Below are 24,954 nucleotides of genomic sequence, written 5' to 3' on the forward strand. Positions count from 1 at the left end.
CCTGAGACACTCACCTCTCTGCCTCTGCAGTTGGCGCTGAGGCTGGGGCTGGCCGCCAGCCTCAGTTCTGGGAGCGCTGGGGTCGCCTGGGCCACAGGCCGCAGCAGCTCACCTCAGGACTGGGCTCTCTGGCCTGCTGGGGCTCAGGCTGTGGGGCAGGCTGGGCAGGGGGCTGAGCTGGCAGCGATTCAGAGCCCTGGGGCTGGGGGCTGGAATCCACCTCCTCCCACACAAGCTCGGTGGTGACTCTTCGGCCCCTGGGGAAAAACAAAAAGATATTGCTGAGATGACCTCTTTTAAAAGCAAAGCCCCCCCTCCCCATACACCCCAAGCCTGAGCCCTGTGCCATCCCCCTCCCCGGGTTCCTTCAGGTCACCTTGTCAGGATTTGGGCAGCGGCTCCCCCTCTAGCCCCTCCCCTGCCTAGAGCTCCCGTTTTCAAAGTATAAGGGAGGGAAGAAGTGGTGAGAAGTTTGCCTAGAAAGGGCTTCCCAGTGCTGATGGAGAGGCCGAGACCCTTCTGTTGGACAGGCTGCCCTGTTCCTGGGTGAGGATGGGCTTCTGCCTGGCACTGGGGGTGGAGGGTGCACACGAATGGCCTGCCTTGAGGGGTCATGGCACAGAATATGAAAGCCTCCTCCACCTCCAAACACCCCCACCTTGGAAGGAGATAAGGAGGGGGCCCCAGCAAAAGCCACTGGACACACAGCTCTGCTTGATGAGGCCAGTGAGGGAGGGGGTGGCTGTGCTTCCTGGGGAAATGAACCCCCGCCCCACAGACACCACCCTGGGTGGATTGAGGAGTCTGGGTCCAGGGTGCAACAGAGAAAAACTTCATGCATGAATGAGCATTCCCAGGGAAACTGCCTTGGCCCCAGGGCCCCTCTCTGTGCCAGGGAGGCTGGGAGGGCAGCAAGGGGGACCAGGTGCGCCATCAGGAGGAGAGAAGCTAAACCTAGGGGGACATGGAGGGCCGTTGTTGCCTCTCCCGGCATTTCTCCTCAGTCTCCTGTCCAATTTCTTGCTGGTGGTCAGGAGGCATAGGGAGGCAGGAGGGAAGGAAGCTTTACCTTTAAAATGGTGTATATATATATATATATATATAAATAAAATATCTGCGCCAGAATCTCGGGCCCCTGGCTCCTCTGCAAAGTCTCCTGTTTGTCTCTGGGAATGGGATGGGGGATGCAACGGGAGGAAACTTTTCACACAGAAAGACTCTTCCTTTCACACTTGTGAAGACAGCTGTGTGTTCCCGCTGGGAAGAGCAGCCTAGCCCTCCTCCCCTACCCCTCCCATTTTGCTTGGTGAATTAGTCAAGGAAAACCTATTTTCCTTGCAAAAGCCTCAGTGGCTTTGTGCAGCCCTAAAGAAGAACCCTCTCCACAATGGCCTTTCCTGCACACCCCATCCCTGAAGTTGAGGCTGCTCTCAGGAGGCTTCCCTGCACCCTCCAGCAGCAGAAGTTCTTCCCCTCCTTCAGAAACCAGGATCCTGGCAGCTGCCCCAAGCTCCCGGCCCACCCACGCCTGAACACTTAAAGTGCAGCTTTTCTCTCACGCTCAAGGGATGGGAGCCCAGTTACCTGTACTCTAGTCCCTGCGCAGTCCCTGCAGCTCCTGGACAGTGGATAAAGAGGACCGGGGAGTCACTGGTTCCCAAGGCTCTCTGCCGAAACTGCCTGGATGATGATCCGCCGGCCTGGCCGATATTAGCAGTCACCACCAAAGCAGGGGGTGCCCTGGCTGTGGCGTCCAGACCCTCTGGCCAGGTTGACGTGGAGGAGGAGAGGGACAAAGCTGAGGCTGGAGACACGAAGGGCACTTTTAGAGTGTGCATGTTAATACGGCCCCTACAGATGGGAGAGCCTCATCTCCGCTGAGCATGGCACCTGCTCAAATGCCAACTGAAATGATGGGTTTACCCCTCACCTCCTCATCCCCTCCACTCGTTTCCCTGAGCCCCTCCGAATTTGGGGAGCTTTGTGCCAACTTGGTAGTGCTGAGGCCGCTGGGGCAGCTGGCTCAGGCACTTTCCAGCACCAGGGCATGGTACATTAGGGGGTGGAGGTTTGGCCCACCCCTGACCTGGCAGAAAGGCGCCTGTGGGCGTGGGCATAAGCCAGAAGCTCCCTGCCAGCTAGGAGGTGGGGGCTATGTGGAGGTGGTGGGGAGTGGGTGTAGCTTTACTTAGAGTGACACTTGGCAGTTACTTGACACCCCGGAATGTTGGTGGACGTGGCACTGGTAAAATGGGGGGGGGGATAAGGGGGACAAAGCAGCATTCAAGAATGAGCAGAAAAATTGGATTTGAGGTGCTCCCAGTACAGTTATGTACTGTGCAGTTAGGTCCTTCCATCTTCCATGAGCAAGGTACTCAGCTGGGGGGTTTTTCACTTCACTGGTCACGTCTGATCTGACCTCGGACACACCCTGTGTGGTACTAAGCTCTAATGACACTGCTGCAGGGGGCACTTGCAGGCATTTCTGGATTGGGCGATTGGACAGGTTCGCAGCCTTTCTAATTAAAGCACAGACTCAAAGCTGGCAGCAGCTGGGTGAGGGTTCATATAGAAGCATCCACCAGATTGGACTAAATCACACTGGAAATTTCTAACCTCTTCCCCAAGCTAGCAAAGACTCAGGAAGAGGCAAAGACGTGTACTTTCCAGAGAGCCACCAGTCCCTACCCTCCCAACATCCATGCACCCCAACCACCTTCAGTGTGATTAGTTTTACTAGCCTGTGTTGGGATTTAATTGTCCCCTCTCCCTTTTTCTTTCAAGCCCTCGTCTTAAATCCCTTCATTAGCTGGAGGAATAGGACATCTAGTGGGGATAACAAGGATTTCAGCAGGGAAGAGAGTTAGACTTGAAGGGGATTCAAATCTGGCATGTGTTGGGGGATGTCTCAAATAAGACGTAGATGCCCCAGAGCCATGCCCTCCCATGGGAGGAGGGAAAATGGGATTTTTCACTCGGCTTTTGAGTGGGGAGGGATGTTAATGGCCCTGTCAGGTCCAGAGCACTGAATGGGTTCGCATTTCCAGCTAAAGCACAGACTCAGAGCTGGCAGCAGCTCAGGGAGGGCTCAGATAGAATCACCCATTGGATTAGATCAAGTCTTACTGGGAATTCGACACCTCTTCCTCAAGCCTGCAGGAAGAGAAAGCACAAAACAAAGACTCAGGGAAAGAAACAAAACAAAGATACAAGGAGGTCAGCATGAAGCAGCCCTTGCTCCGGGGCTCTATGGCTTAGAGACCCCGTAGCATGTGCTGGTCCCAGTGTCTGCTGCAAGATGCCCAAATGTTGCAAACAGCGACTGCCAGAGCCCTCTGGAGACACTTGGCTGGGACTTTCCAAGCTGCAGATGGACCTAGAGAGAGTGACGGGCTGACACCCAGCCAGATGAAGTGATTCCATGGGATGCCCCCCAAATGAAGAGTCCCCAGGTTGAGGAGGTGGGCAGCTACGGGGCTGAAAGGGAAGCAGCCCACAGGTCAAACTCCTGGAAACCTGGAGCCTCCCAGGCCCACAATGGTGTCTTGAATCCAAACTCTGCCCTGGACTGGAATTCCATCTCTGGATGGGCCCAGGAGGAGCTCACTCTAGTCTCCAAGGCTATTTTATCCCATCAGGATCTTGGAACCCAGGGTGTGTAAACAGGAGAAGGAGAGCAGGGAGAAGCGGTCAGGATAGAAAGGGCCCCCGGGGAGCAGCTAAGCCATGGTGCCACCGAGGCAGGACTAGAGGCATTGGGGATCAGTGGGTTCGGGTGTGAGGGCTGTGGCCCCGCAGCACTACATTCCACAGATTTTCCACGCAAGGGTCTGGGGGACACATGCTTTATGGAGACAGGTGAGAGGGACGGCAAAATGGACAAAAACTGGGGTGCAGGATTGAGGGACACGACATAGAAAAACCTCCTTCCTCCACTGCCTCTTAGGCCTGGGAGAGGCTCAGCCCACCCTTGTTCATGCATGAGAGTCTTGGGAACCCCCAGAAATCTGCTACACCAAGCTTTCGCCATTTAGCTTCTTAAGTGGCCTTATGCTGACCCCTGGCGGCCATTTCTAGAATTACAGTGGCATAACCCAAAGGTCTTGGGCGCCGCAATTTGGGGCACTCTGGAGGGGGACTCTGGGGACAAAGTCAGGACGCCTCCCTACAGTGTCAGGGTGCCATGGGTCCTGCACCTTTGTGTTTGGAACCGGGGCTCTTATCTGCTTCTGTCCTGGCATTACAGGACTGAGAGGGGGCGCTGAGGGAATTCCTCCCTTCGGGTGTCTCCTAACCCGAGGGGGCTGTGGCCTGGTGAGGATCCTAAAGCTTAGGGCCTAAGCCACAGGATAGGTCTGGAACACCTTTCTGAAGCATCCGTTTTGTTCTAAGAGAGGAAACCACTACATTAGCATGAACATAAAATGAGATCTATTACTGAGAGGCCCGGGGCAGAACGTTGAGACCCCCTTTCAGAGACAGCCTCCCTAGGATGAGCCCAGATGGGCTGAATTTCGTTCTTAACTCGCTTCCCAGCCCCACCCTGCTCCACCTGTAAAGCGGAGATTTCCAAATCTGGCCCGAGCCTGACACCATGTGGCCACTTGTGAGAATTGCATCCACAGCTTCAGAAAGCACCGCCAGTAAATCCATATTGCCATGACCACAGCTACAGGGCCGCTTAACAAACCTTGGGAATTGAGAGAAGAGGAGGAAGTAACCCACAACCTAGTCCTGAAAACACCAGATTGTGGCCCCAGAGCCCTACACCATCGAGGTACTGGAAGGCCAGGCTGCCTCTGCTGGGGAAGTGAGGCCGTCCTTCAAAGGCTATAGGGCCACAGCCCGAGGGGCTGGCAGGGCCAAGGAGACCACTGTGCCACTCACACATCAGTGCTTGGAGGATGGATGGGCAGGAGGGGCCTGGGGGCTAACCCATTTCACAGCCGCGCTCTGCCAACGACCTTGGACAAACCAGTTCATACCTCCCCTCTCCCTTCCAACCTCACGGCTACAGTGGATGGGTCTGGGTAGCCACCTCTGGCACAAAATCGATGTTAATAAACGTTCAATTTTATCCTCCCCCTGACGTAAAGTGACATTTGCCCCTGCCTCCCCTACCCACGGGTGCCGAAACCTTTTTTGGTGGTCATGTGCTCAGCAACTCTTCGGCAGGCCTAGGCAGCTCGGGAGCTCGCTGCAAAGACTCCTCCACCTGCTCCAGCAAAACTTGCTGGCTGGTAGGGGTTGCAGTGAGCCGAGATCGCGCCATTGGACTCCAGCCTGGATGACAGAGCAAGACTCTCAAAAAACAAATAAACAAACAAAAAACAAAACAAAACTTGCTGCCTGGGAGGACTATGGGGTTTTCACAGCCTGTGGCCCATGAAGAGGAGGGAGGCTCCAGGAGCACAGATTTCAGCAGTGGGCCGGATCTGCATCCCTGGCAGTGGGGGCCCAGTATGGACCCATCCTCAAGGCCTCAGTGCCAGCAAGGCGGGAGACACCTCTTCCAGGAAGCCTCCACAGCCCCACTCCCTGCTAATTTCTGCCTTCTCTGTTCTGAGCTCTGATAGTGCAGCTGAGGTTTCTCCCTGCCCTGGGCTTCCTTGGATGCTGGGCTGGGGGTTGAAAGAGCTGCAAAGACCCCTTCCCTGTGATGGGCCTCAGGGCCACGGATTGTACCTGGGTGTTGCAGGCACCTCAGAGCCCCTCCTGCTTGTTTTTTTTGATTGTTTTGATTTTTTTGTTTTGTTTTTGTTTTTGTTTTTTTGAGACGGAGTTTCGCTCTCGTTGCCCAGGCTGGAGTGCAATGGTGCCATCTCGGCTCAGCGCAACCTCTGCTTCCCAGGTTCAAGCGATTCTCCTGCCTCAGCCTCCCGAATATCTGGGATTACAGGCATGTGCCACCACACCCAGCTAATTTTGTAGTTTTAGTAAAGATGGGGTTTCTCCCTGTTGGTCAGGCTGGTCTTGAACTCCTGACCTCAGGTGATCTGCCCGCCTCAGCCTCCTAAAGTTGGGATTATAGGCATGAGCCACCGCACCCAGCCTCTCCTGCTTGTTTTACTCTAAGATGTGCAGAGGCCTCTGTACCCCAGCCCCAGGCTCCTCCCTCGGGGAGCTGCTCCTCCCTCCAAGGTCCCTTCCACACGCCCTGTGCATGCCCGGTAGCCATGGGGACTGCCACTTCCCACGGAGGACATGTCAGCTTCCCCTTGCCTGTGGTGCCCAGACCTGAACCACACCCACGGGGCTGTCCCCGTGATTTGAAGGCCTGGGCACAGAAAGCAGCTCACGGGTGTACTGAAGCCAGAGGCACGGCTGCCCAAGGGCCTGCCTCTCACAGACAACACTGAGCTACACCATCCAGCAGCTGAGGCAGGCAGGGCCTCCTTTGGTTCCCTTCTGATGGATGAGGCAACCAAGGCCCAGAGATGCTAAGTGACTTTCCCAAGGCCACACAGCCACTGGCAGCAGAGCCAGGATGTCAGCCCCGCCTCTCAGCTCTCACCCTTCAGCCCCACACTGGCCCAGGTGGACACTCACTGGCCCTGAGGATGCTGAGGGCCCATGACTTCTTGGCACCCACAGATCACAACCTGTTGTAGACCTTGAGGCCACAGCTACCCCTTCTTTATTGTCGAGGCCAGCCCATGCCCAACCAGGGGGAAGGACCCAGGTGCTAGCTCTGTAAGGGTCCCTGGCAAGGGCAGCATGGGCAGTGCTGGGCTGGGTCTGCGGCCCTGGAAGCAGGAGCCCAGCGTGGACTCGTGCTCAAGGCTGCAGTGCTGGCAGAGGCCTGGGACACCTCCTCCAGGAAGCCTCCCAGCCTGCTGGCTCCTGCCTCCTCTGCTTTGAGCTCTGGTGGTACAGCTGGAGCTGGCATGGGGTGCCCCAGCCCTCCCTCTCTCCCTAAGTTCTCAGGCAACTCTTCCCCCTGCCTGGAGCCCAGCCGCCTGCTCCCTCCTTCCCCACAGCTGGGCCTAGGTTGGGAAGTGCTCACAGAGCATCTGTCCTGGGCCCGCCCCCCAGGTGGCAAGGGAGGAAGCCCACCTTCCACTCACCCCTGCCCCTGAAAGCTTTTCTTGCACCTTGAAGGTCAGGGCTCGGAGGGCCCCGTGGAAGCAGCCATCACTGGAGTTGGGGTTTGGGTGCCTCATTGCCTCCACCATGGGGTCCCCAGGATCTCCTCCCAGCCCCGTCCTCACCACCCACCGAGCCACCCATGTGTAACGGGCCCATGCCAGGAACCCCGCGCTCTAGAGAGGATCAGGGGATGCCCAAGGTCCCTCCGAAACTGGGCAGCAGCGGGCCTGGATGTGGGCAGGTGGTGGCCCTGTGGAGGCCGGGCTGGGGTGGGACCGAGCTTTGAAGTGAAGGTGGACTTTGAAGACAGAAGGGTGCGATTTGAGTCCCAGCGTGAGCAGCCGCAAGCTGGCAGGGCCGCGGGGGGCTCTGGCTCTGTTTTCCAAAAACACAGATGGGCTGGGAAGGGGGTCAGAGAGAGGCCTGGGCGGAATGTGGGGCCCGCGGCGCCCCCGAGGTTCTGATGACTCAGCAGCCTGGGCCACACAGGGCCACAGGGAGCAGAGCCTCCCCGAAGCCCACAGGCCTGTGGACCCCCAGGGCTTGGCCTCCTCGAGGCCGGTCTCCATACCTGGCAAGGGCTGGGCTGGCTCTGCCTAGGGGTCACAGCCACCTGGGTCTAGACATTCTCAGCCTCCCTGGGCGAGGAGAGCCTGGCAGGCACCACCTACCTTACCCTTGGCCTGAGGGACCCCGACTCTGACTTAGTCCTAGATCCATGGGCACCCTGAGATCCCTGCTATCAACCTGCCTTGGAGAGTGGGGACTGTGGGGTGACCTTTTGGTACAGCCCCAAGCCAGCTTCTAGGGGCAGCCTCGGGGACACTGGGAGGCTTGGAGGCTGCCTCAGCAGTCCCTGGGGTCAGGGAGAGGGTCTCCCAACAGCAGCAGATGGGCAGGAAGTGGGGAGTCCAAGCGAGGTGGGGCGGGGACTGGGGCCACCTGGGAGCAGAGGAGTGAGCTGAGGACGCGGAGGAGCGGGTGGGAGGCCGGCGGGGAGCTTGGCGCCAGCACAGCACGGCTGGGCCGCGAGAGGGACGATGGGGTGCCGCCTCCGGCCGGCCCCACTTTCGAAGGAATCTGCCTTGCTGTTCCTGCGGCCGAGGCCAGAAACAATAGTGGGAGGAAGGGCGGAGGGTGCGGAGGCGGCACCCCAGTGTGTCATCTCCGCGTTCCCAGACCCTGTCTACCCCTGCCCTCAAACATTCTTTCCAGAGTGGACCTCCCTCTCCTCACGGCGCTGGCGGAGGGGAGCGTGGGAATGCACTAACCCTCAGCCGCCTGGACCCCAGCTCCAGGCCTTCCGTGCCCCCAGGTCCCAGCCCCTGAAGCCCCCTCCTCACATGGAAACCAGGACTCGACCTTCTGGCTTGAGTGGCTGAGGGAGGGACCCTCCTGGCCACCGCTGGCCTCCAGCCTCAGTAGCCCCCAGGGGCCCTGGGGACCCTCAGCAAAGGCCACAGCCTGGTCCACCACAGGCCACGGTGGGCTCAGCCATGACGAGGGTGGGACGGAGTCCCCCTGGTCTTCTCACCCTGGCTCTCTGTGATTCTAGGGGCTCACAGGTGGGGCTCAGAGTCCAGCCAGAGGCTTTCTTGGAATATTAGAGACCCAGAACATTTGTCCCGGCCGTCTGAGAAACCCAGGCTGGTGAGAGGCTGGCCTGAGGCTTGACTTAGGGGCCGAGACTGGACCTGAGCAGTCCGGGGGCCTCTGCAGCGCCCCCACCATCATCATCAGACAGCTCCTCTCATTCCTAAGCCCCATGCCCTTCAGAGTGCCCAGCAGGGCCCCCCACAGCCCCCATAGTCCCTGGGAGTGCCTGGCAGAGCCCCTCACAGCCCCCAAGAGTGTCTGGCAGGGCCCCCACAAGCCCCACAGCCCCCGGGAGTGCCCGGCAGGGGCAGGATGCAGCTGCTGGGTGGTGCCCTGGGTGGTGGCCCGAGCCTGGACCCGTGGCTGGTGGCTGGAGTGCATCAAAAGTGAGGCTCTGATGCCATCTGCTGGTCGCACCCATGAATGGCGGCTCCTGGCCACATTGCTAGGTGTGGAAAAGTGCCCATCCTGGAAACAGCTACCTCACAGCCTGGCTGGAGACAGACACTGGCCGACGTTCGGCCCAAGTTCTGCCCAGGGCTACCTTTCCCAGAAACTCAGGCTTAAACACTACCTGTCCTGGCCTCAGTCTCTTCCCTGGGCTGGACCCCTGCTGGGCACCAGGACCTGAAGGGCAGGGGGCTACCCTCAGCACCGCTGAGTCCACACTCATCCCCCCAGGGTCTGCTCAGGCCTGGAGAGTCCTGGAGACGGAGGACAGTAAATATTTGCTGCCGACACGGGAAGGCAAACACTGCCCCAACGGCCAGGCAAAGGTGCCAGTTATCCATGCCAGGAGCAGACGCAATCTAGGGGGCCAGCCTGGAGGCAGCCACACCGCAGTGTGTCCTGGGTGGGTGGGAGCACGTGCCATGTGCCTGGCTCCAGGCTTCAGTCTCTGCTTAAGGAATGTGGTATAAGAGTTTCCTCCCTGTGCAGCATGTGTGAAGGCAGGATGCCCAGACAGAAGGCTGTGTGCGGGATGGCATGCAGGCTGCCCTCGGTCCTCCAGGAATGGACAGAGGCTTCTAGAGGGGCCAGCAGGTTTGGGGAGCCTTGGGGAGCAGCTGCCTTGTGACTGCGGAGCAGTTAGATTGACCCAATGCCAGGGTGACCGCCGGGGCTGGAGGCAGCTGAGTGCCCCTGCCAGCCCGGTGGGCATGTGAAACCCAGGCTCCAAGGCCAGGCAGGTCTCTGGACACTGAAGGGCTGTCTTTTAGCTTCCCAGAAGGGGTGGAGCATAGGCAGCGGCCCAGCAGGCATTGCAGAGCCAAGCTCTGTGGGCCTGGCTCACATGGGGTGACCTGGGGGCTCCGGGAGCATCCACACTCCCCGCCAGGGCATCTGGGGACCGGCACCCAAGGTGGTGCCTGACAGAAGACTGGGTCTGATGCTGCCTCTGCCACCTGGATCACCTTGGCCAACTGCTTCTCATTGGGCCTGGGGGGATGGAGGGGCGATACCTCGCCCTGGCTGTGGTCTCCTGTGTCCACCTTTTCCAGGACACAGTGTGTGGGGGGTGGGGTCAAGGCGCTGGCGAAGACAGGCTTGGGGGACAGAGTCCTGGGTCTCAACAAGGTGAAAGCTAGCCCCAGCTCTGGCCCAGGGCAGCTGAGGGCACCGCGAACCATGGCTGCATCTCTTTTGGGTGGGCGGCCTTGCCCTCTCCTGAGGCCTCAGGTCAGAGGTCCCCCAGGACAGAAGTCACAGAAAATTTGGCCCCTCAAAAGACACTCCTCAGCCCCCAGCACCAGCCAGTGCCAGCTGCCCTGCAAGTCCTGGAAGGCTGGGGCAGCTCCAGGAGTCCCTGGACACCAAAGGGCTCCTCCTGCTGCCCTCCACTCCAACACATGGTCCCCCACAGAGCACTGACCCTCCCCTCCCAGAACGGGCCTCTGCCCATCACTCCCTGCGGCCTTGTTGGCCATCAGGGTCAGCCAGGGCAACAGCTTGGCCGATGGCTGACTGGTGGGCAGCCTCCCAGCCGGCCCACCGGGCCCCGCTTTGGCCCAGCCCCGCGCGAGCTCACATACCTCAGCTCCAGCAGGGCGCCCCTGTCTCTACCCGTGCGAGTGGGGCCGGCTGGGTGTTCCCATGGACGGCTGCTGCAGATCCCAGCCACCGCCTCCCTCCTCTTCCGGGGCCAGTGTCCGGCCGTCCACCCGCCTGCCCAGCCTTGGCCCCCACTCTGGAGGCGGGGCTAGCTGGGGGCTGTGACATCTTTGGGTGGAAGGGGGCTGATGTGGTCATGGGGAAGGGGTGAGCTCAGAGCTTCAGGAACAGGGCTGCCCCAGTGGCCAGGTCCCCAGCTGGAGGGGTGAGCTCCTGGCCTCGAGGCCCAAGCTGGCAGTGGTCTGCAGCCACAGCCCATGCCAGCCCCAGGCCCAGCCATCCCCAGCCCAGCCCTGGGTGGTGCTCTCAGGAAAGGTGCAGATTGGTTTGGCCTGGGTGGCAGGCAGACTGGCCCAGCCACAGGGTAGCTAGGGTCACCCGCTGACCTCCCAGGCCACAGTAGGCCCAGGCAGCCCCTAGGTTCTCGTCTGCCCACTAGGCTGGGTGCCCAGCGGAGCCACCCTGTCCTCAGGGTGCGGAAGAAGAGGCTCTGTGTCAGGACCCCCAAGGACCTGGAGCCACAACGACCTTGTCACCAGGGCCCGTAGGCCCTTCTGGGTGAGCAGCAGGTCTGTAGCCAAGGAAGCCAGCCAAGCAGCCCTGCTTACTGGGAGGCAGTGGGCTAAGGGGCTGCAGGGGGACCCTGGCCCTGGTCTCTGCCCTTGTGGCCCTGGCGGTTCCCTGCTTCTCCTGGGCTGCAATCCTCAGGGCCTTATGGCCAGGGTGCCCAAGGCATGGGTTCTGAGGCCCTGCCCGGTGCTGCCACGGTCCCTGCACCTGCCCCAGCTCATGGTGCCATCTGACCTCTCCTGCTTCCTCCAAGGCACCAGTGGGTCCCTCAGGTGTCTGGCTGGACCTGGGCTGGCATAAGCTGTGGCTGCAGACGGCTGCCAGCTTGGGCCGCGAGGCCAGGGTGTGTGACTGTCCCGGGGCTGCCCAGAGCTGGGGATAGCGGGTGGCTCTCGGCAGCCTCTCCCCACCTTCCCAGCCCCCCGCCCTACAGGACCCCCTCCCTCAGCCCAGCCTCCTCCCTCCACAGGGACTCCATCAGAAATAACTCTAAAAATAGAACCTGGGAGGGCTAGGTGGGGGGAAAATTGCTGGAATGTTCTCATTCCCTTTCCTGAACAAGGTCTCTGGGGACTCCAAGAGTCCAGAGCTACTGAACAAGAAGTCATTTCTCAGTGGCTGCACCACCCCTGGCCCCTCAGAGACCCCCGCAGCTCCCATACTGGACCCTGAGCCACAGGGTGGGGGTAGCAGGCAGCCGACAGGCATGGCCGCTTTGGGGAGAGCCACTGCATGCTGGGCCTGGCCGGCATTGGCACCTGTGGGCACCCAGAGAGCGTGGAGAGAGCTGGGAGGGGCTCACAACAGTGCCGGGAAGTGGGGCTTGGCCCAGGGCCCCCAAGACACACAGACGGCACAGCAGGGCTGGTTCAAGGGCTTTATTCCATCTAGTTGCAGTAGTTCTCCAGCTGGTAGAGGGAGCAGATGCTGGTACAGCATTGTTCCACGATACCACGCTTCTGCAGGGACCCCTCCAGGGCCAAGGGCTGCAGGCTGCCTGCACCAGGGCCCCCGCCCAGCTCCACCTGCCCCACTGCCAGGGCGTGCCGCGCAGAGCAGGTTCCGGAACAGCGGCGAGGCAGAGGGACACAGGAGGACACAGTCAGGGAAAGACAGTGCCCGCCTGCCCACCAGCCCTAGGTCGCACTCCCACCCATCTCCAGCCGGGCTGGACCCAGGTTAGAGGGAGGGTCACCCACACTGGGTGTGGACCTACAGGCCCCAACGCCCACATGTCCTACCTCCTTCCCCCGCCCCGGGGCGGTGTCACAGCGGGAGCCTGAACAGGTGGCCCCAGTACTTCTCCCCAGGGCCTGTCCCCAGCATCTTCCCCATCTCCTGACTATGGAGCTGCCGTGAGGCCTGGCGACAGGGGTCTGGCCCACTCAGGGAGGCAGCCACGCCCTCCTCAGGGCGTGATGGGGTGTTCGCCCAGAGGCAGGCAGCGTGGGGCACCCTGTGACCCCAGGTCACCCAGGACTTTACTTAACAAAACACTTGAATCTGCGGTCATCAAATGAGGGTGGAGAAATGGGCTGCGGGGCATTTGTTTGAGGGGCGAGTGGAGGGAGGAGCGTGCCCACCCTCTGATGTATCTCGGGGCTGCCGAAGCCAACACCGTCCTCAGGCTGAGATTCTGACTGGGCCACAGGGAGCTGGTCACTTTTAGGACGTGACCAAGAGAACTTCATTTCTTTTTAAAAAAGTGCACCTGACCCCCTGCTGGGTGGCAGCCTCCTGCCCCCTTCTGCCCATGCTGGGTGGGAGCGCCAGGAGCAGGGGGTGGCTGGGGGCGGCCAGGGGCAGCAACGGGCGGTTGGCTCACCCTGCAGGTCCTCTGCCTCCCGGCGGGTCTTGGGTGTGTAGAAGAAGCCTCGTTCCCCGCACACTAGGTAGAGAGCTTCCACCAGGTGGGAGCCGCACAGGTGTTGGTTCACAAAGGCCGAGGCTGGGTCAGGTCCCCAGAGGGCCAGCAGCGCCAGCAGGGGCAGGAGGCGCATCCACAGGGCCATGGCAGAAGGACAGTGATCTGGGAGACAGGCAGGGCTGAGGCCGGCTGAAGGCCAGGTGCCCTGCCTTGGGGCCCCTGGGCTCACCCCCACATGCTTCAAGAGCCCAGCCACATCCTCCCTGCTGCAGAGCTGGGGCCTGGGGTCCAGCCACCCTGGAACCCTGAGCCCACCTGACGCAAAGGCCCTTGGAACAGACCTGCTTGATGGCCTCTTCTGATGCAGCCTGTCCTGGAGGGCTGAGGGCTGCTGGGTCCCCGCTGGCTTTATAGTCTCAGAGCCCATCTCCCCTACCTGTCAACCCCTGCCGCCTGGCCCATTAGGGCCTGGGGTGGGGGGGTCGGCAGATGGCTGGGGGCTGAGGCTGCAATTTCCGGACCATTTCCCTGGTGCTGGGTCTGTGGGAAGATCTCCTTGGTCGTCAGCACCTCTTCCTCAGGGCCAGCGGGTCATTAGAGTCTTAACCAGGGGCCCGGTGGCCAGACCTGTCCCTGCTCACAGCTGGGGGCAAATGTCTCCAGGAGAGCAAAGCCGTCACCTGGGCCACTTTCCACATTAGACCAGGAGAGCTGGAGGCTGCAGGGCGGGGCTCTTTGTACCGCTGTCCCCAGACCCCTGTCCCCAGGACCCTGTCCCCAGGACCCCTGTCCCCAGACCCCTGTCCCCAGGACCCCTGTCCCCAGACCCCTGTCCCCAGGACCCCTGTCCCCAGGACCCTGTCCCCAGGACCCCTGTCCCCAGACCCCTGTCCCCAGGACCCCTGTCCCCAGACCCGTCCCCAGGACCCCTGTTCCCCAGGACCCCTGTCCCCAGGACCCCTGTCCCCAGGACCCTGTCCCCAGACCCCTGTCCCCAGGACCCCTGTCCCCAGTCCCTGATGGCCCAAGATGCCGCCATAGATGGGCCAAGGTGGTGGGGGTGGTAGAGTGGGAGTGAGGGAGGGGTCCCCTCCCTGCTGGCTGCCCAGTTCCCACCCCGCCGTAGGACAGCAGCCCCAGCTGTGGCCCTCAGCTCCCGAGGGTGGCAGAAGGAGGGCATGACCCGGGGACCCGGGGACAAGCAGCAAGTCCTCAGCAGGCCACTCGGACCTCATCTTCCGTGTGATCTGGGGGTGGCGGCAGGACTCTGGGGGTGGGCAGGTGTGGGAAGCTGTGCACTGGCCCAGCTCCGTCCGGGACCCCAGGCACCCTCTCAGCCCCCACTCCTCTTCTGGGAGCCCATCTCCCCTCTCCTGGCCAGGTCCCATGACACCATCACCCCCATAGTGTCATCTGGGCTGAGCCCCTGGGGTTCACCCCTCCGGCCCTCCCAGCTCCCCAGAACAGGCACCTGGAGGTCCAGCCTGACCCATGGTGAGGGGGCATGGGCTCCGAGCCCTGCTGCCCGCAGCCCCTACCTGCCTCTTAGCACCAGGGGCAGGATCAGGAGGTCCCAGAAGCAGGAGGGTGAGACAATGGGGGCAGGCAGGTTGGAGTATCCTGTGCCCTGGCCCCTCACATCCCTATGTCCCACCCTGGCCTCAGCCTCAGAACCTCTCGGGGCCACTCTGCACACACCCAGCCTTAGGCTCTCCTGCCCCGAGCGGGTTTGGTAGTGGGCACCAGCTATCTGCAAGGCCCCTCCCTTCCGCCCTTTCCACCCTGAGCCATGCCACAGCAGGACATGCGGTGGCTGCCCCAGGACACCACAGTGCTCTGAGGCCCGGCAGCTGGAGAAGACATGGGTGCCTCCTTAAGAGGAGTGTGCAGGGAGGGAGGCTGGATGGGGGGAGCCCAGGTAGGAGGGCAGAGCCAGGGACTGGCAGGGCCGGGGGGAGGCAAGGCAGGCACTTCCCCAGGGCTTCCTTGGGGCTCACAGCCCTTCAGAGACACCCCCAGTTGCAACCTCAGGGGCTGGGCACCGACAAGGTGTGTGAGGAACAGACTGCCAGGCTGGGAAGGACCGCCATGCCCAGGAGGGCCTTTGTGGATGAGTAGGAGTTTGCCAGGGTTGTCGGCCGGGGAGCTGAGATCCAGGATCCCAGCAGGGTGTAGTGGGGTGGCTGGAGGGAGGCAGAGGCCTTGAAGGCCAGCTGGTGTCCCAGCACCCCTTGCAGGACGCCCTGGGGCTGCTCTCTCCAAGGTAGGAAGGGGGCACCCTGGCCGGTCAAGCCTGGAGGGTGTTGGGTGCTCTCTCTGGAGGGCAATGTCCAGGCCCCTCGAGTAAGCCAGGGGCATCTTACAGAGTGAAATCCAGCCCCCAGCCTGCCTCACTGGGGAGATAGGCCCAGACCATCTGCCTGGGCACCAGCTCAGCCAGACCCTCCCCATCAGCACACATGCTGGGGGCCACACTGAGGTTCCCCTTGGTTCACAGGGCCTGCTCCGGGTGGGTGAGGGCATCGGGGCAGCTGTTCCTCCATCCCTGTTTCTCTCAAGGGCTGGGAGCCCTGTCAGCAGGGAGGGTTAGGCCTGCAGGCCCACCTCTGAGGCCACCCCCAGCCAGCACAGTTTGTGACCCCTGCTCCCTGCCAGGCCTGAGAGAGGCCCTCCCACGGTCACTCGGCTCCCCACCTTGGGAGGGCACCCCACGGAGATGGGGCAGCTCAGCCAGGGTGCCCGAGCCTCTGGAGCTGCTTGGGGCTCAGAGCTGGGCGGGGCCTCAGGGTGAGCGGGGAAACCAGGCCCGGAGGGGCCAGCTGCCTGGCCAGGGCGGCCAGCCACCTCCCAGAGGAGGAAGGAGGCCAGGGCGAAAGCTCTGAGTGAGGCTGGGGTGGGGATGTGGGGGCCTGAGGATCCCAGGGTCTGTCTCTGTGGCACAGACGTGGGGCCAGGCAGGTGTAGAGACCACACTTTCTTTTATTGTGACGGTGACTGGGGCAGCAGACAGTGTCAGGGAAGGGGAGAGGGCAGTGCAGCAGCCCCCAGGACCCTGGGAGCCAGGACAGGACCTCACCACAGGCAGCACAACCTCACCACGGGCACACACAGCTGTTGCGCTGAGAAGCAGGTGCAGGGGCAGCGGGAGCCTGGCAGCAGGGAGGTGGGGGCACCCGGGACCCAGCCCCTCACCAGGGCCTGAGCTCCGGGACAGTGCAGGACCAGGGGAGGTTGGGAAGGGCCTTCAGGGACGCCGTGCACCTAGCCAATGGCACTCAGCGCATGGGCAAGGGTGTCCAGCTCATCCTGGACACCCTCCAGGGAGCGCCGCACGGCCTGGGGGCTGTCCAGCACGTCGATGGCCAGCGTGTACGGGTCGAACTTCACGGAGAAGGGGCGCTGGATGCGTGAGGCATAGCTCCTGGGGAGGAGAGCGGCAGAGCCCTCATCAACTGGCAGGCAGAGTCTGCAGCCTCCAGGAGAGGGGAGGCCAGGGGCCGCGTTTCCACCTTCACAGTGGCTCAGAGCTCCCAGGGCTTTTCTGAGCCACCTGGTCACAGGCGAGACACTGAGGCCTCTTCCAGGGCTGGGTGAGGGGGTTCATGGGGGAGATAGGCTAGGCGCCTTTTCCACGAGAGACTGCCAGGCACCCCATCCCTCCCTGCACCTCCACTGGGCCTCCTCCAGGAAGCTTTCCTTGACCATATCCCTAAGCCTGTGGGTGGAATTCAGCACCCCAGTCCGCTGGACACATAGCCCCTGGCCTCAGTTTCCCCAGTGCACAACAAGAGGCTGGAGGGAAAATGATGAGACCTTTTATGGGGATGAGGCTAGAGGGCTTTGCTCCCCTCTCCTGACACTCTGGTCACTGAGCCAAAGGCCCCCAGCCCGGGGGACCCCACTCCCGCCCTGCCCCCCACCTTGACTCTGTCTATCCCCCTGACTTCTCCCCATCCCAGGGCAGGGGGCCGGGACAGGTTCCACAGGACATCCTCACAAAGCTCAGGCTCTGTCAGCACCTCCAAGACTGGCCTTGACCCGGCCACCCAGCAGCCCCCAGTCCTGTAGGTCCGCCCCTCCCCAGACGCTGGGGTCCTTCTCACGGATGGTGCCCCTGCTGTGTGGGGGCTGCTGCAACCAGGGGTCGGTTTTCTCATCTGTGACCTGGGCTCACAGGTCCAGCCCTGCTCAAGGCCAGAAGGAAGGCCTGGCTGGCCCAGTTTGGGGGCACCATGGGGGGCTTGCCCTAGCAGCCTAGCCCACCTGAGCTTGTCCTTGGCGTCACTGAAGCTCTCAGACACGAAGTAGACTGACTGGTACGTCTGGTCTTGGTAGGGCTGCACGGCTGCAGCTTCAGGGTCGAAGGCCCGAATCTCGGGCTCCTCAGACAGGCAGTGCTGGCAGGAGGCCAATGGCATCACTGACTCCACTGCACCCAGGTCCCCGAGGGAACTGGGGCACCGTGGCCTGACGCTGGGTGGGTTCCTTGGGCAGAGTCACCCCCATCTCCCCCGCCGGGCCTTCGGAGGCCTGGGATAGTGTGGGGTGAGGACTGGGCAGAGACAAGCCTTCTCCCAAACAGAGCCTGAGTCCTGGAGGCCCAGGCCTCAGTTTCCTCCCACTGGGAGCCTGTCCCCTCCCTGCACTGTCCCCCAGCCCTGCCCCTCTGCTGGGGGCTGCAGCAAGGAGACACTCTCACCAGGAGCTCCCCGTAGGAGGACAGCAGCCCGGCACCATAGGCCTTCACCTCCCCATTCTGCTTACACAGCCCGAACTCCACCGTGAACCAGTACAGCTGCGGGGAAGCCGGGCAGCATCAGCCCAGAGACAGCTGCCGCCCACCGGGCAGCCCCTGGTCACCCGTGACCAGGACACCACCCCCAGGGAGGCCAGGCCAGGATGCAGGCAGTCCAGGGTGAGGGTCACAATTCATGGGTGGAAGGAGAGGCCTCAGCCTGGACGGCAAGAGGGTGAGGCCTGGATTCAGACCCCCAAACCCACACCCCGGGCCCTGCAGGGAGGGGTCAACCCACCGTGGACAGCTTCTCAATTTCCTCATCCGAGGCCCCCAGGGATGCCAGGCCAATGTCCTGTGGAGCGGGGAGGATGAAGGATGGGGATAGGCAGCCCTGGGTCATGCTCGAGGTGGGGGCACCGGGGGTGTCAGCAGCCCCTCCAGGGGTCTCTGGGACACTTCCCGGGTGGCAGAGACCTTCCCTGGCCACCCAGGATCCGCACCTCCACCGGGCCTCCTCCTCCAGGCAGCCCTCCTTGACCATATTCCTAAGCCCGTGGGCGCCGTTCCCAGGTAGCCGGCAGGTGGCAGCACAGGCCGTGGGAGGCTCCGCTCCAGCCCCGCCCTATGCCGCGCGACCCTCGGGGCGCTGAGCCTCCTTGGCGGGGCCCGGGAGCAGGCAGCACACTTCACCCACCCGCACATCGACCCCCCCCGCCCCCGGCGCCAAGCCAGCCCCTGGGTGACCCCGGCTCCCTCCGAGGCCGCGGCGTACCTGCGAGAACTGCGCGAAGGTGCGGTCGGCCAGCATGGGCACGTGCCCCAGCAGCTCGTGGCAGCAGTCCCTGCGCGTAGGAGGGAGAAGGGGGCTGAGGGGCCGCCCGTCGCACCCCCCACCCTCGGGCTGGCGGCCAGGGCGCGCACTCACGGCTCAGGGGAGTGCATGGGCGAGGACGCGTGGCGGATATACTGGGTGCACTGGAACACGCGGAAGGCCAGGCTGGCCAGGAAGTCCCGGGCGGACAGCAGGCCGGCCACAGGCCGCAGCTGGAAGCCCGTGCGCTCTGCAAGGGGCCACGCGGGTCACTGCCGAGCCGGGACGGGCTGGAGCCGCGCTGGGGTGGGGCGCTTGGCTGACCATCCCCGGCCCCCCGGCTCTGCGCCCCTCCCGTCTGGGCACACCCTTCAGGAAGCGGGAGACGTCCTCCAGCTGGGGGATATTGTCTTCCCGGTAGCCGCTGAAGCGCTCCAGCAAAGCAAAGGCCTCCAGGTGCTCCCCGCAGGCGTGCGTGGCGTAGAGGCCCTTCAGCGTGGTGTAGACCTCCTTCCTACAGGCAGCCAGGCTCAGGGCCCTCCAATGCCCCACCCCAGTGCCCGAAACCCCCCTCCTGAACTGTGGGTGCCTCTGCCTGCCTGAGCCCCTACCAACGCAGGCCTCTTGGGGACCCCTGAAGACCCAGGCCCCTGGGAGGGGCTTTTGCTGGTGGCTTTAGGGAATCCCAGGGGATAGGGGGCCGTGAGGGGCGGTCCCTCAGCACACTGGGGATGGCCAGACAGGATGGGTAGCCTCTTCCTCCCAACCCAACATTCTGAGCCCTGCAAGTCCCTCTTCTTCCCGGCCTTAGTCTCTCCTGTTGTGCCAAGGTCCCTGGAGGCGGCCCTCACAGGCCAGGATTCCAGGAGGCATCCCCCGGGCTCCTCCCCAGCCCCTAGCTGCACGGAGGTCTCACCAGGTGGCAATCTCCTCGGCGGTGTACTCCACACGGGGAATCGGGTCGCCGCTGGGGAGGGGGCCAGTGGTCAGCAGGTCCCCTCGGGGAGTGAGAAGGGCAGGAGGGAGGGAGGGAGCCTCACTGGGCACAGGTCCACACCCGCCTAGTGCAGCGAGGCCTTTGGGTTGGAGGATGGACAGGAGGGTGCACCCCGGCTGACTGTGCCGTGAGCCGGCTGTGTGGCCTCGGCGGGTTGCTCTAGCCCCCCTGGGCCTCAGTTTCCCCACTGGGATTTGGGGACATGGAAAGCCCTGGAGCAGAGCTGCCTGGCAGGAGGCACTGATGCTGGTGACAAGATGGGCCCTCCCCTTTGTCCTTCCCTCCCACCCCCCAGGTCCAGCGTCAGCCTGCAGGACGGAGTCTGGGTCCCGAGCGCAGGGGCCCCTCACTGCCTGTACTGGAAGGCGATCTCAGCAATCAGCTTCCTGCGCTGGCGGTACACCTGGTCCGAGAAGCCCTGAGGGCAGAGGGGATACACGGGTCAGGAGGCTGTGCTGGGGTGGGGGCACAGGCCACAGAGGCTCCTGAAGCCGACAGACTCCTGTCCAGGGTTGGGCTAAGGGTAGGGGATGTGATCAGGGGCAGGAGGCCTGAGTGAGGGGCGCACCACTCACCGGGTGGTCCAAGTCCAGGTCAGGGTCGAACTTGGTGACCAGGTGATGACACTTGTCCAGCTCTGACACTTTTCTTGGGAACCAGGGGACTTTATGGGTGATGGAGGAAGAGATCTTGGTGAGCTCAGAGCCGTGGGGCCGTGTCACCCACCTTGAAGCAGCCTCCCCTACAAGACTTCCGGGGGGCAGAGGCAGCCGGGGCTGTGAGAGCTGCGGGGGGATCCTGGAGTGGCCTCAGGCCCGGACACGGATGTGTAGCAAAACGGGGGGCGGAGTGGAGCCCGCAGAGAGGGAACCAGGCCACCACCACGTGGTCACTGTAGGGTCCCCCTGCAGGAGCCCCTGCACCCCAGCCTCTCGAGGTCATTTGGTGGCCCTCAAGGACAGAAAACCGCCTCACCCTTGGGCCCCGCGGGGCTGCGCACGTCCTCTGACACCTGGCGCACACCACTGAGCAGGGCGGCCAGGTCCCCTCGGCGCACCTCGAGGCGCACGAAGTACTCCAGGTGGGGGCCCCCAGCTCGCGGCCTCTGGGCGGGCCGGGTCTCTAGATGGTGGATTTTGGCTTCAAACGTCTTAGGGAGCAAAAGCAGGAAGAGAGAGAGAAGGAGAAAGAGACAGAGATGGAGAGAGAGGGTGGGGTGGGCGGGGAGGAAGCACATCTGGCTGGCTGGCCAGGCCCTGCCCTTGACTTTTGTGCTAGCGGCACACAGATCCCGTTCTTCCAGGCTCAGGTCAGCTGTCGGCCACCAGGCCAGGGTTTGCCACTGGCAAGTTGGATTTTGTGTTACGTGCCTAACCAGGAGTTGTCACAGCTTGAGGCTTAACCTGGTTCTGGGCGGCTCGGTCTGTGTGTCCCAAGGCCATGCCACACAGTCCGGCTCCTCAGCCACTGGTCAGAAGGTGCCCCCAACCCTGGTGGCCTCATCCAGGTTTGTAGGATGGGCCCTGAGTCTCACTGGCCCCTGAGCGTCCAGGACACTGGCCGGAAGGGTCCGCTCCACCCCCACCTCCTGTTGCCTAGCAACAAGGGCGGTGGGTCGCAGTGGCCCTCCGGCCACAAAACTGGCTCTGGGAGCTGGGGGGCGGGGAGTCTGGCTTTAATGTCATTTGGGAGCTTCTTCCGGGAGCTGGGTCACCTGCCTCCCGGGGCACAGTGGGGCCGGAGTGACTAATGCAATCAGTGGTCACCTCAGCCGCTGTGCTGGGTGGGTGGGAGAGGGCACACTGCCCTGCCCCTGCCTCTCGTGCTGCCCTGCTGGGAGCCCCCCACGTGGGAAATGGTGGGTGAGGGGGATCCAGGGGATGGGCAAGGCAAGAGGCACAGTGGGGCTTGGTAGCCTCAGCCCTAGGGGTGGGCTCAGGATCCCTCAAAAACACAGGGGTGTGGCTAGATGCCATGGGGGCTGAGCTGAGGCCTGAGACTCCCCTGCTGCATCCTGTGCCGGCCTCGGGGGACTGGGCAGCTGCACCTCTGCTATAGAGGAGTCAGGAACTCAGCCCACACAGCCCCACCCACAGGTGAACTTGCCCCAGGGACACGAAGGCCACCAGCTCACCTCAAACACCTTCACAGCTCGGGACAGCGCGGAGGGCTTGGTGGCCCTCGGGGAGAAGAGCAGGTTTAGCACGGCCTTCCCCTCCTTCTCCTCAAAGGCCACGGCCTCCAGGGGGTCCCCGGGCTCCGAGGGGACTGCAGCGGCCGCTGCTGCCACCGCCGCCTCCCGCTCCTTGCGGGCGTCCTCGATGAGGCTCTGCCTGCGCCCAATGAACCGCGGGGACTGTGGGGACAAGGGGCACCCATGCCTCCTCCACCTGCTGAGACCCGGGGACCCCCACCCAGAGCTGGTCCCACAGTCGGGCAGCGCTGATGGCACACAGAGGCCGGGGATGAGAGCACGTTTTTGAGCGCCTACTGTGTGCCTGCTGGGGCAGATGCTAGCCGAGGTGCCTGCGGGCATTGCACGCCCTTCCCGATGGGGGCAGCCCAGTCAGAAGCAGTGGTGGTGGGGGAGGAGTGGGGGCTGGGAAGGTGCTCGCCTGCTCCCCACTCTGTGGCGAGCAGACAGACAGAGACGCTGTGTCACTCATCCCCAGGCCAGGCGCTAACTGGATTAGTGGTGGGAAGAGGGCGATGTCTTGATGGACAGTGGCATCGGCTGCCGGGGAGGGAACGGCAGCTCAGGAAGGAGCTGCCCCCACAGGGCCCCAGTGAACAACCCCCCTACCCTCCTGGCTGCCGCACAGGGGACCCTTTCTCACACTCCCATCAGGACGCCTGTCCTCGGGCCCTGCCCCTCTGTGCCACCCCGCAGGCGCCCGCTCCTGGCTGCCTTGTCATCCCTCCACCCTTTGTCATAGCTCTGGGTGCAGGTGTCTCTCCCTGGGCTCAGCGCCTCTGACCCCTCGATCCCAGAGCCGCCCCAGGCCTGAACAGAGGGGGGCTTGGCAGACACCTGGGGCTCATCCCTTGGAGCTGAACTCCCAAGAAGGCTCTGGGCCCCGTGTAAGAGAAGAATCAGCTTCATCCTGAGCTTCCAGGGTTGTGGAGCATGAAGGGGAGCAGCAGAAGCCCCTCCCAGAGTCCCCTCTTACCCTTGGGCTGGGGGTGTAGGATGCAGCTGGGGCTGCAGTTCCAGGCCACGGAGAGCCTGTGAGGCTGGGCCCCGGGGCCCCCTGGGGAGGGGATGCCTGATGGGGAGCCTGGTGGGGGAGGGTAGGGGAGGGCGGGGGAGGACGGGGGAGGGTGCTCTGTGTCCCTGAGAAGGTACCTGGAAATGACACTGCTACAACTCACACCACGTTTCAATCAAGGTCCATAAATAAAAACCCATTTTAAATGTGCCAGGGAGCCCAAGGTTCTGAGTGCCCAAGGAGGCACCGAAGACCCCTCCTGTAGGCTGAAAAGCTCCCGATTATCCAGCCTGGCCCACACAGTCCCCTGTACACAGGGCTTCCGAGTGCAGGTCACAGGGAACACAGACTCCATGGTGAATGAATGAATGAATGAATGAATGAGGGAAATAAGGGAGGAACAGGCCAATGGGAATCACCCCAGAGCCCAGATACCCTTTGAATCTTGCCCAGGACCCCCCACCATGAGCTGCTGCTAGAGCCTGGGAAGGGCCTTGGGGCTGCCTCCCCAAGCAGGCAGGCTGGTTGGGGTGCTGACTAGGGCAGCTGGGGCAGAGGGAGGCAGGGGCAGGTGGGAGTAGGGTGGGGGCTGTGTGCAGCAGCCGGGGACCTCTGGCCATCTTGGATTTTTTGGATGGATTTGTTTCCACATTCTGATCGTTAAGATTCAAGATGAAACAAGACACAGGGACCCACACGACCCCCAAGAGAGGTCGGCCTAAGAGGGGCACACACAGGGACAGGCATCACCTCACCCTCCCCCAACAGGGACTCAAACACCAGGCACAGGGGATGCCGCTGTGCCCAGGCCTCCACATCCACGCCGCGTCCCAGGGGTTTGCATGGACCCTGAGCCTGGGGCTGCCAGCCAGGCTGGGGAGTGGCAGAGGCAGCTGGCACCAGCCCTGGGCTCCGGTCCACTACGGCCGCCGGGCACCTACCTGCCCTCTTACCATGATGGCCTCTGCCTGCTTGGCATCCAGCTCAGACACGGCCCTGCGGAAGCCCTTGGCCTGTGGCGTGGTGGCGTCGGGGGTGGGCATGGCTCAGTGTGGAGGTCCGGGCTCCGTCTCCACAGCCCTGGCCCAGCAGCCTCTTATAAGCTGAGCTGACGTCAAAGCCCCCTCTGGGTCCCCCACCTTCCCCTCCTTACATCCCCCACCCCTGCCTGCTGTGCCTGATGGAGGCGGGGGTGGGTGAGGAGGGAGGGAGGGAGGCGCAGGAGAAAGGGCTCGTCCGTGGAATCTAATTGCCTTCACTCCCCAGCCCTGTCTGAATCATCCTCAGCCCGCGGGCTTGCGGGGACCAGGGGCTCGTGCTCTGCGGGGGGCTGAGACAGCCAGGGTCCCCTTGGCCCCATAGCCCTCAAGGGAGCACACAGGGAGGGGCTTTCTGGCAGCCCAGGGGCACACTTTTAATGAACACCAGACCCTCGTGGCAGACCGACCCAGAAAGCCCCAAGACGGGGAATTCAGCCTCCAGCCTCAGATGTCAGGAGGCAATTTGTTTGCTTCTCCAGAAGATTCCAGGCTGTGTGTGTCGTAGACGTGGTTCCTAGGAGTGCCATCTGCCCACAGCCCCCGGGCCCTGCAGGTGTGGCCCTTGCAGCGGCTTCCCAAGCTCGCCCCGTGGGGTCCAGAATGTCCCAGGAGGGCCCACCTGTCCAGTGTGGAGGACCCTGGGAGGCTGAAGAAGACACCTCTAAGGAGACGCCACGCGTTTCCAAATGGCTGCCACCTCCTGCATCACAGTCCCCACCAGGGTGGCCAGGGCGACCAGGGCCAGGACAGCATGCCAGGGACGGCTTCCACCCACCCCATTCAGCCCCTCTATGGCCCACTGCTAGCTCCTGGCTTCCCTCGGGGTCCTGTGGCCCCTTCTTTGAATAGCACGCACGTCCCTCAGTGCTGAGGGCCCTGACGCCCTTCCCCTTGGAGAGACCTTTGCAGTTTCTCCTCTACCCCA

At 62.8% G+C, this 24,954-nt stretch overlaps 3 protein-coding genes across 4 annotated transcripts in view; all 3 read right to left on the reverse strand.

The window, feature by feature from the left end:
- IGF2 (insulin like growth factor 2) overlaps positions 1-10,849 on the reverse strand; it is a 29,279-nt gene extending 18,430 nt beyond the window's left edge. The window contains exons 1-3 of the mRNA XM_063608045.1: positions 10,719-10,849; positions 1,585-1,804; positions 15-257 (exon numbers count right to left, since the gene is read on the reverse strand). The gene's annotated coding sequence lies outside the window, so the exon portion shown is untranslated. The remainder of the gene's footprint in view (positions 1-14; positions 258-1,584; positions 1,805-10,718) is intronic.
- A 1,404-nt stretch (positions 10,850-12,253) lies between these two features.
- INS (insulin) lies at positions 12,254-13,946 on the reverse strand. The gene is made up of 2 exons (XM_034931941.4): positions 13,193-13,946; positions 12,254-12,400 (listed from the first exon to the last, which is right to left on the reverse strand). The coding sequence occupies exons 1-2, from the start codon at positions 13,659-13,661 to the stop codon at positions 12,255-12,257; spliced, it is 615 nt and encodes a 204-aa protein (XP_034787832.1). The 5' UTR covers positions 13,662-13,946; the 3' UTR covers position 12,254.
- A 2,249-nt stretch (positions 13,947-16,195) lies between these two features.
- On the reverse strand, positions 16,196-24,093 carry TH (tyrosine hydroxylase). 2 transcript variants are annotated; one of them, XM_003816061.5, is made up of 13 exons: positions 23,943-24,093; positions 21,915-22,136; positions 20,756-20,930; positions 20,356-20,444; positions 20,131-20,198; positions 19,700-19,750; positions 19,152-19,297; positions 18,898-19,033; positions 18,745-18,814; positions 18,268-18,324; positions 17,934-18,029; positions 17,498-17,631; positions 16,196-16,655 (listed from the first exon to the last, which is right to left on the reverse strand). In XM_003816061.5, exons 1-13 carry the CDS (start codon positions 24,030-24,032, stop codon positions 16,496-16,498), a joined length of 1,494 nt encoding a protein of 497 aa, XP_003816109.1. In that variant the 5' UTR covers positions 24,033-24,093; the 3' UTR covers positions 16,196-16,495. The 2 variants fall into 2 exon arrangements, with proteins under 2 accessions (XP_003816109.1, XP_008967339.1); XM_008969091.4 differs by having other exon boundaries at positions 23,931-24,083.
- Positions 24,094-24,954: the final 861 nt, after the last annotated feature.

Source organism: Pan paniscus, chromosome 9, assembly GCF_029289425.2.
Source record: "Pan paniscus chromosome 9, NHGRI_mPanPan1-v2.0_pri, whole genome shotgun sequence".
NCBI classification, from domain to species: Eukaryota; Metazoa; Chordata; class Mammalia; order Primates; family Hominidae; genus Pan; species Pan paniscus.

Excerpts from the sequence above, each read along its gene's own strand:
- INS (XM_034931941.4), bottom strand. The coding sequence starts at position 13,661 with ATGGGCTCTGAGACTATAAAGCCAGCGGGGACCCAGCAGCCCTCAGCC. Across the intron at positions 12,401-13,192 it reads GGAGGCAGAGGACCTGCAGG|TGGGGCAGGTGGAGCTGGGC; the intron begins GTGAGCCAACCG and ends ACGCCCTGGCAG.
- TH (XM_008969091.4), bottom strand. The coding sequence starts at position 24,032 with ATGCCCACCCCCGACGCCACCACGCCACAGGCCAAGGGCTTCCGCAGG. Across the intron at positions 19,034-19,151 it reads CGTCTCCCGCTTCCTGAAGG|AGCGCACGGGCTTCCAGCTG; the intron begins GTGTGCCCAGAC and ends GGCCCCTTGCAG. Across the intron at positions 18,815-18,897 it reads CCCATGCACTCCCCTGAGCC|GGACTGCTGCCACGAGCTGC; the intron begins GTGAGTGCGCGC and ends TCCTACGCGCAG.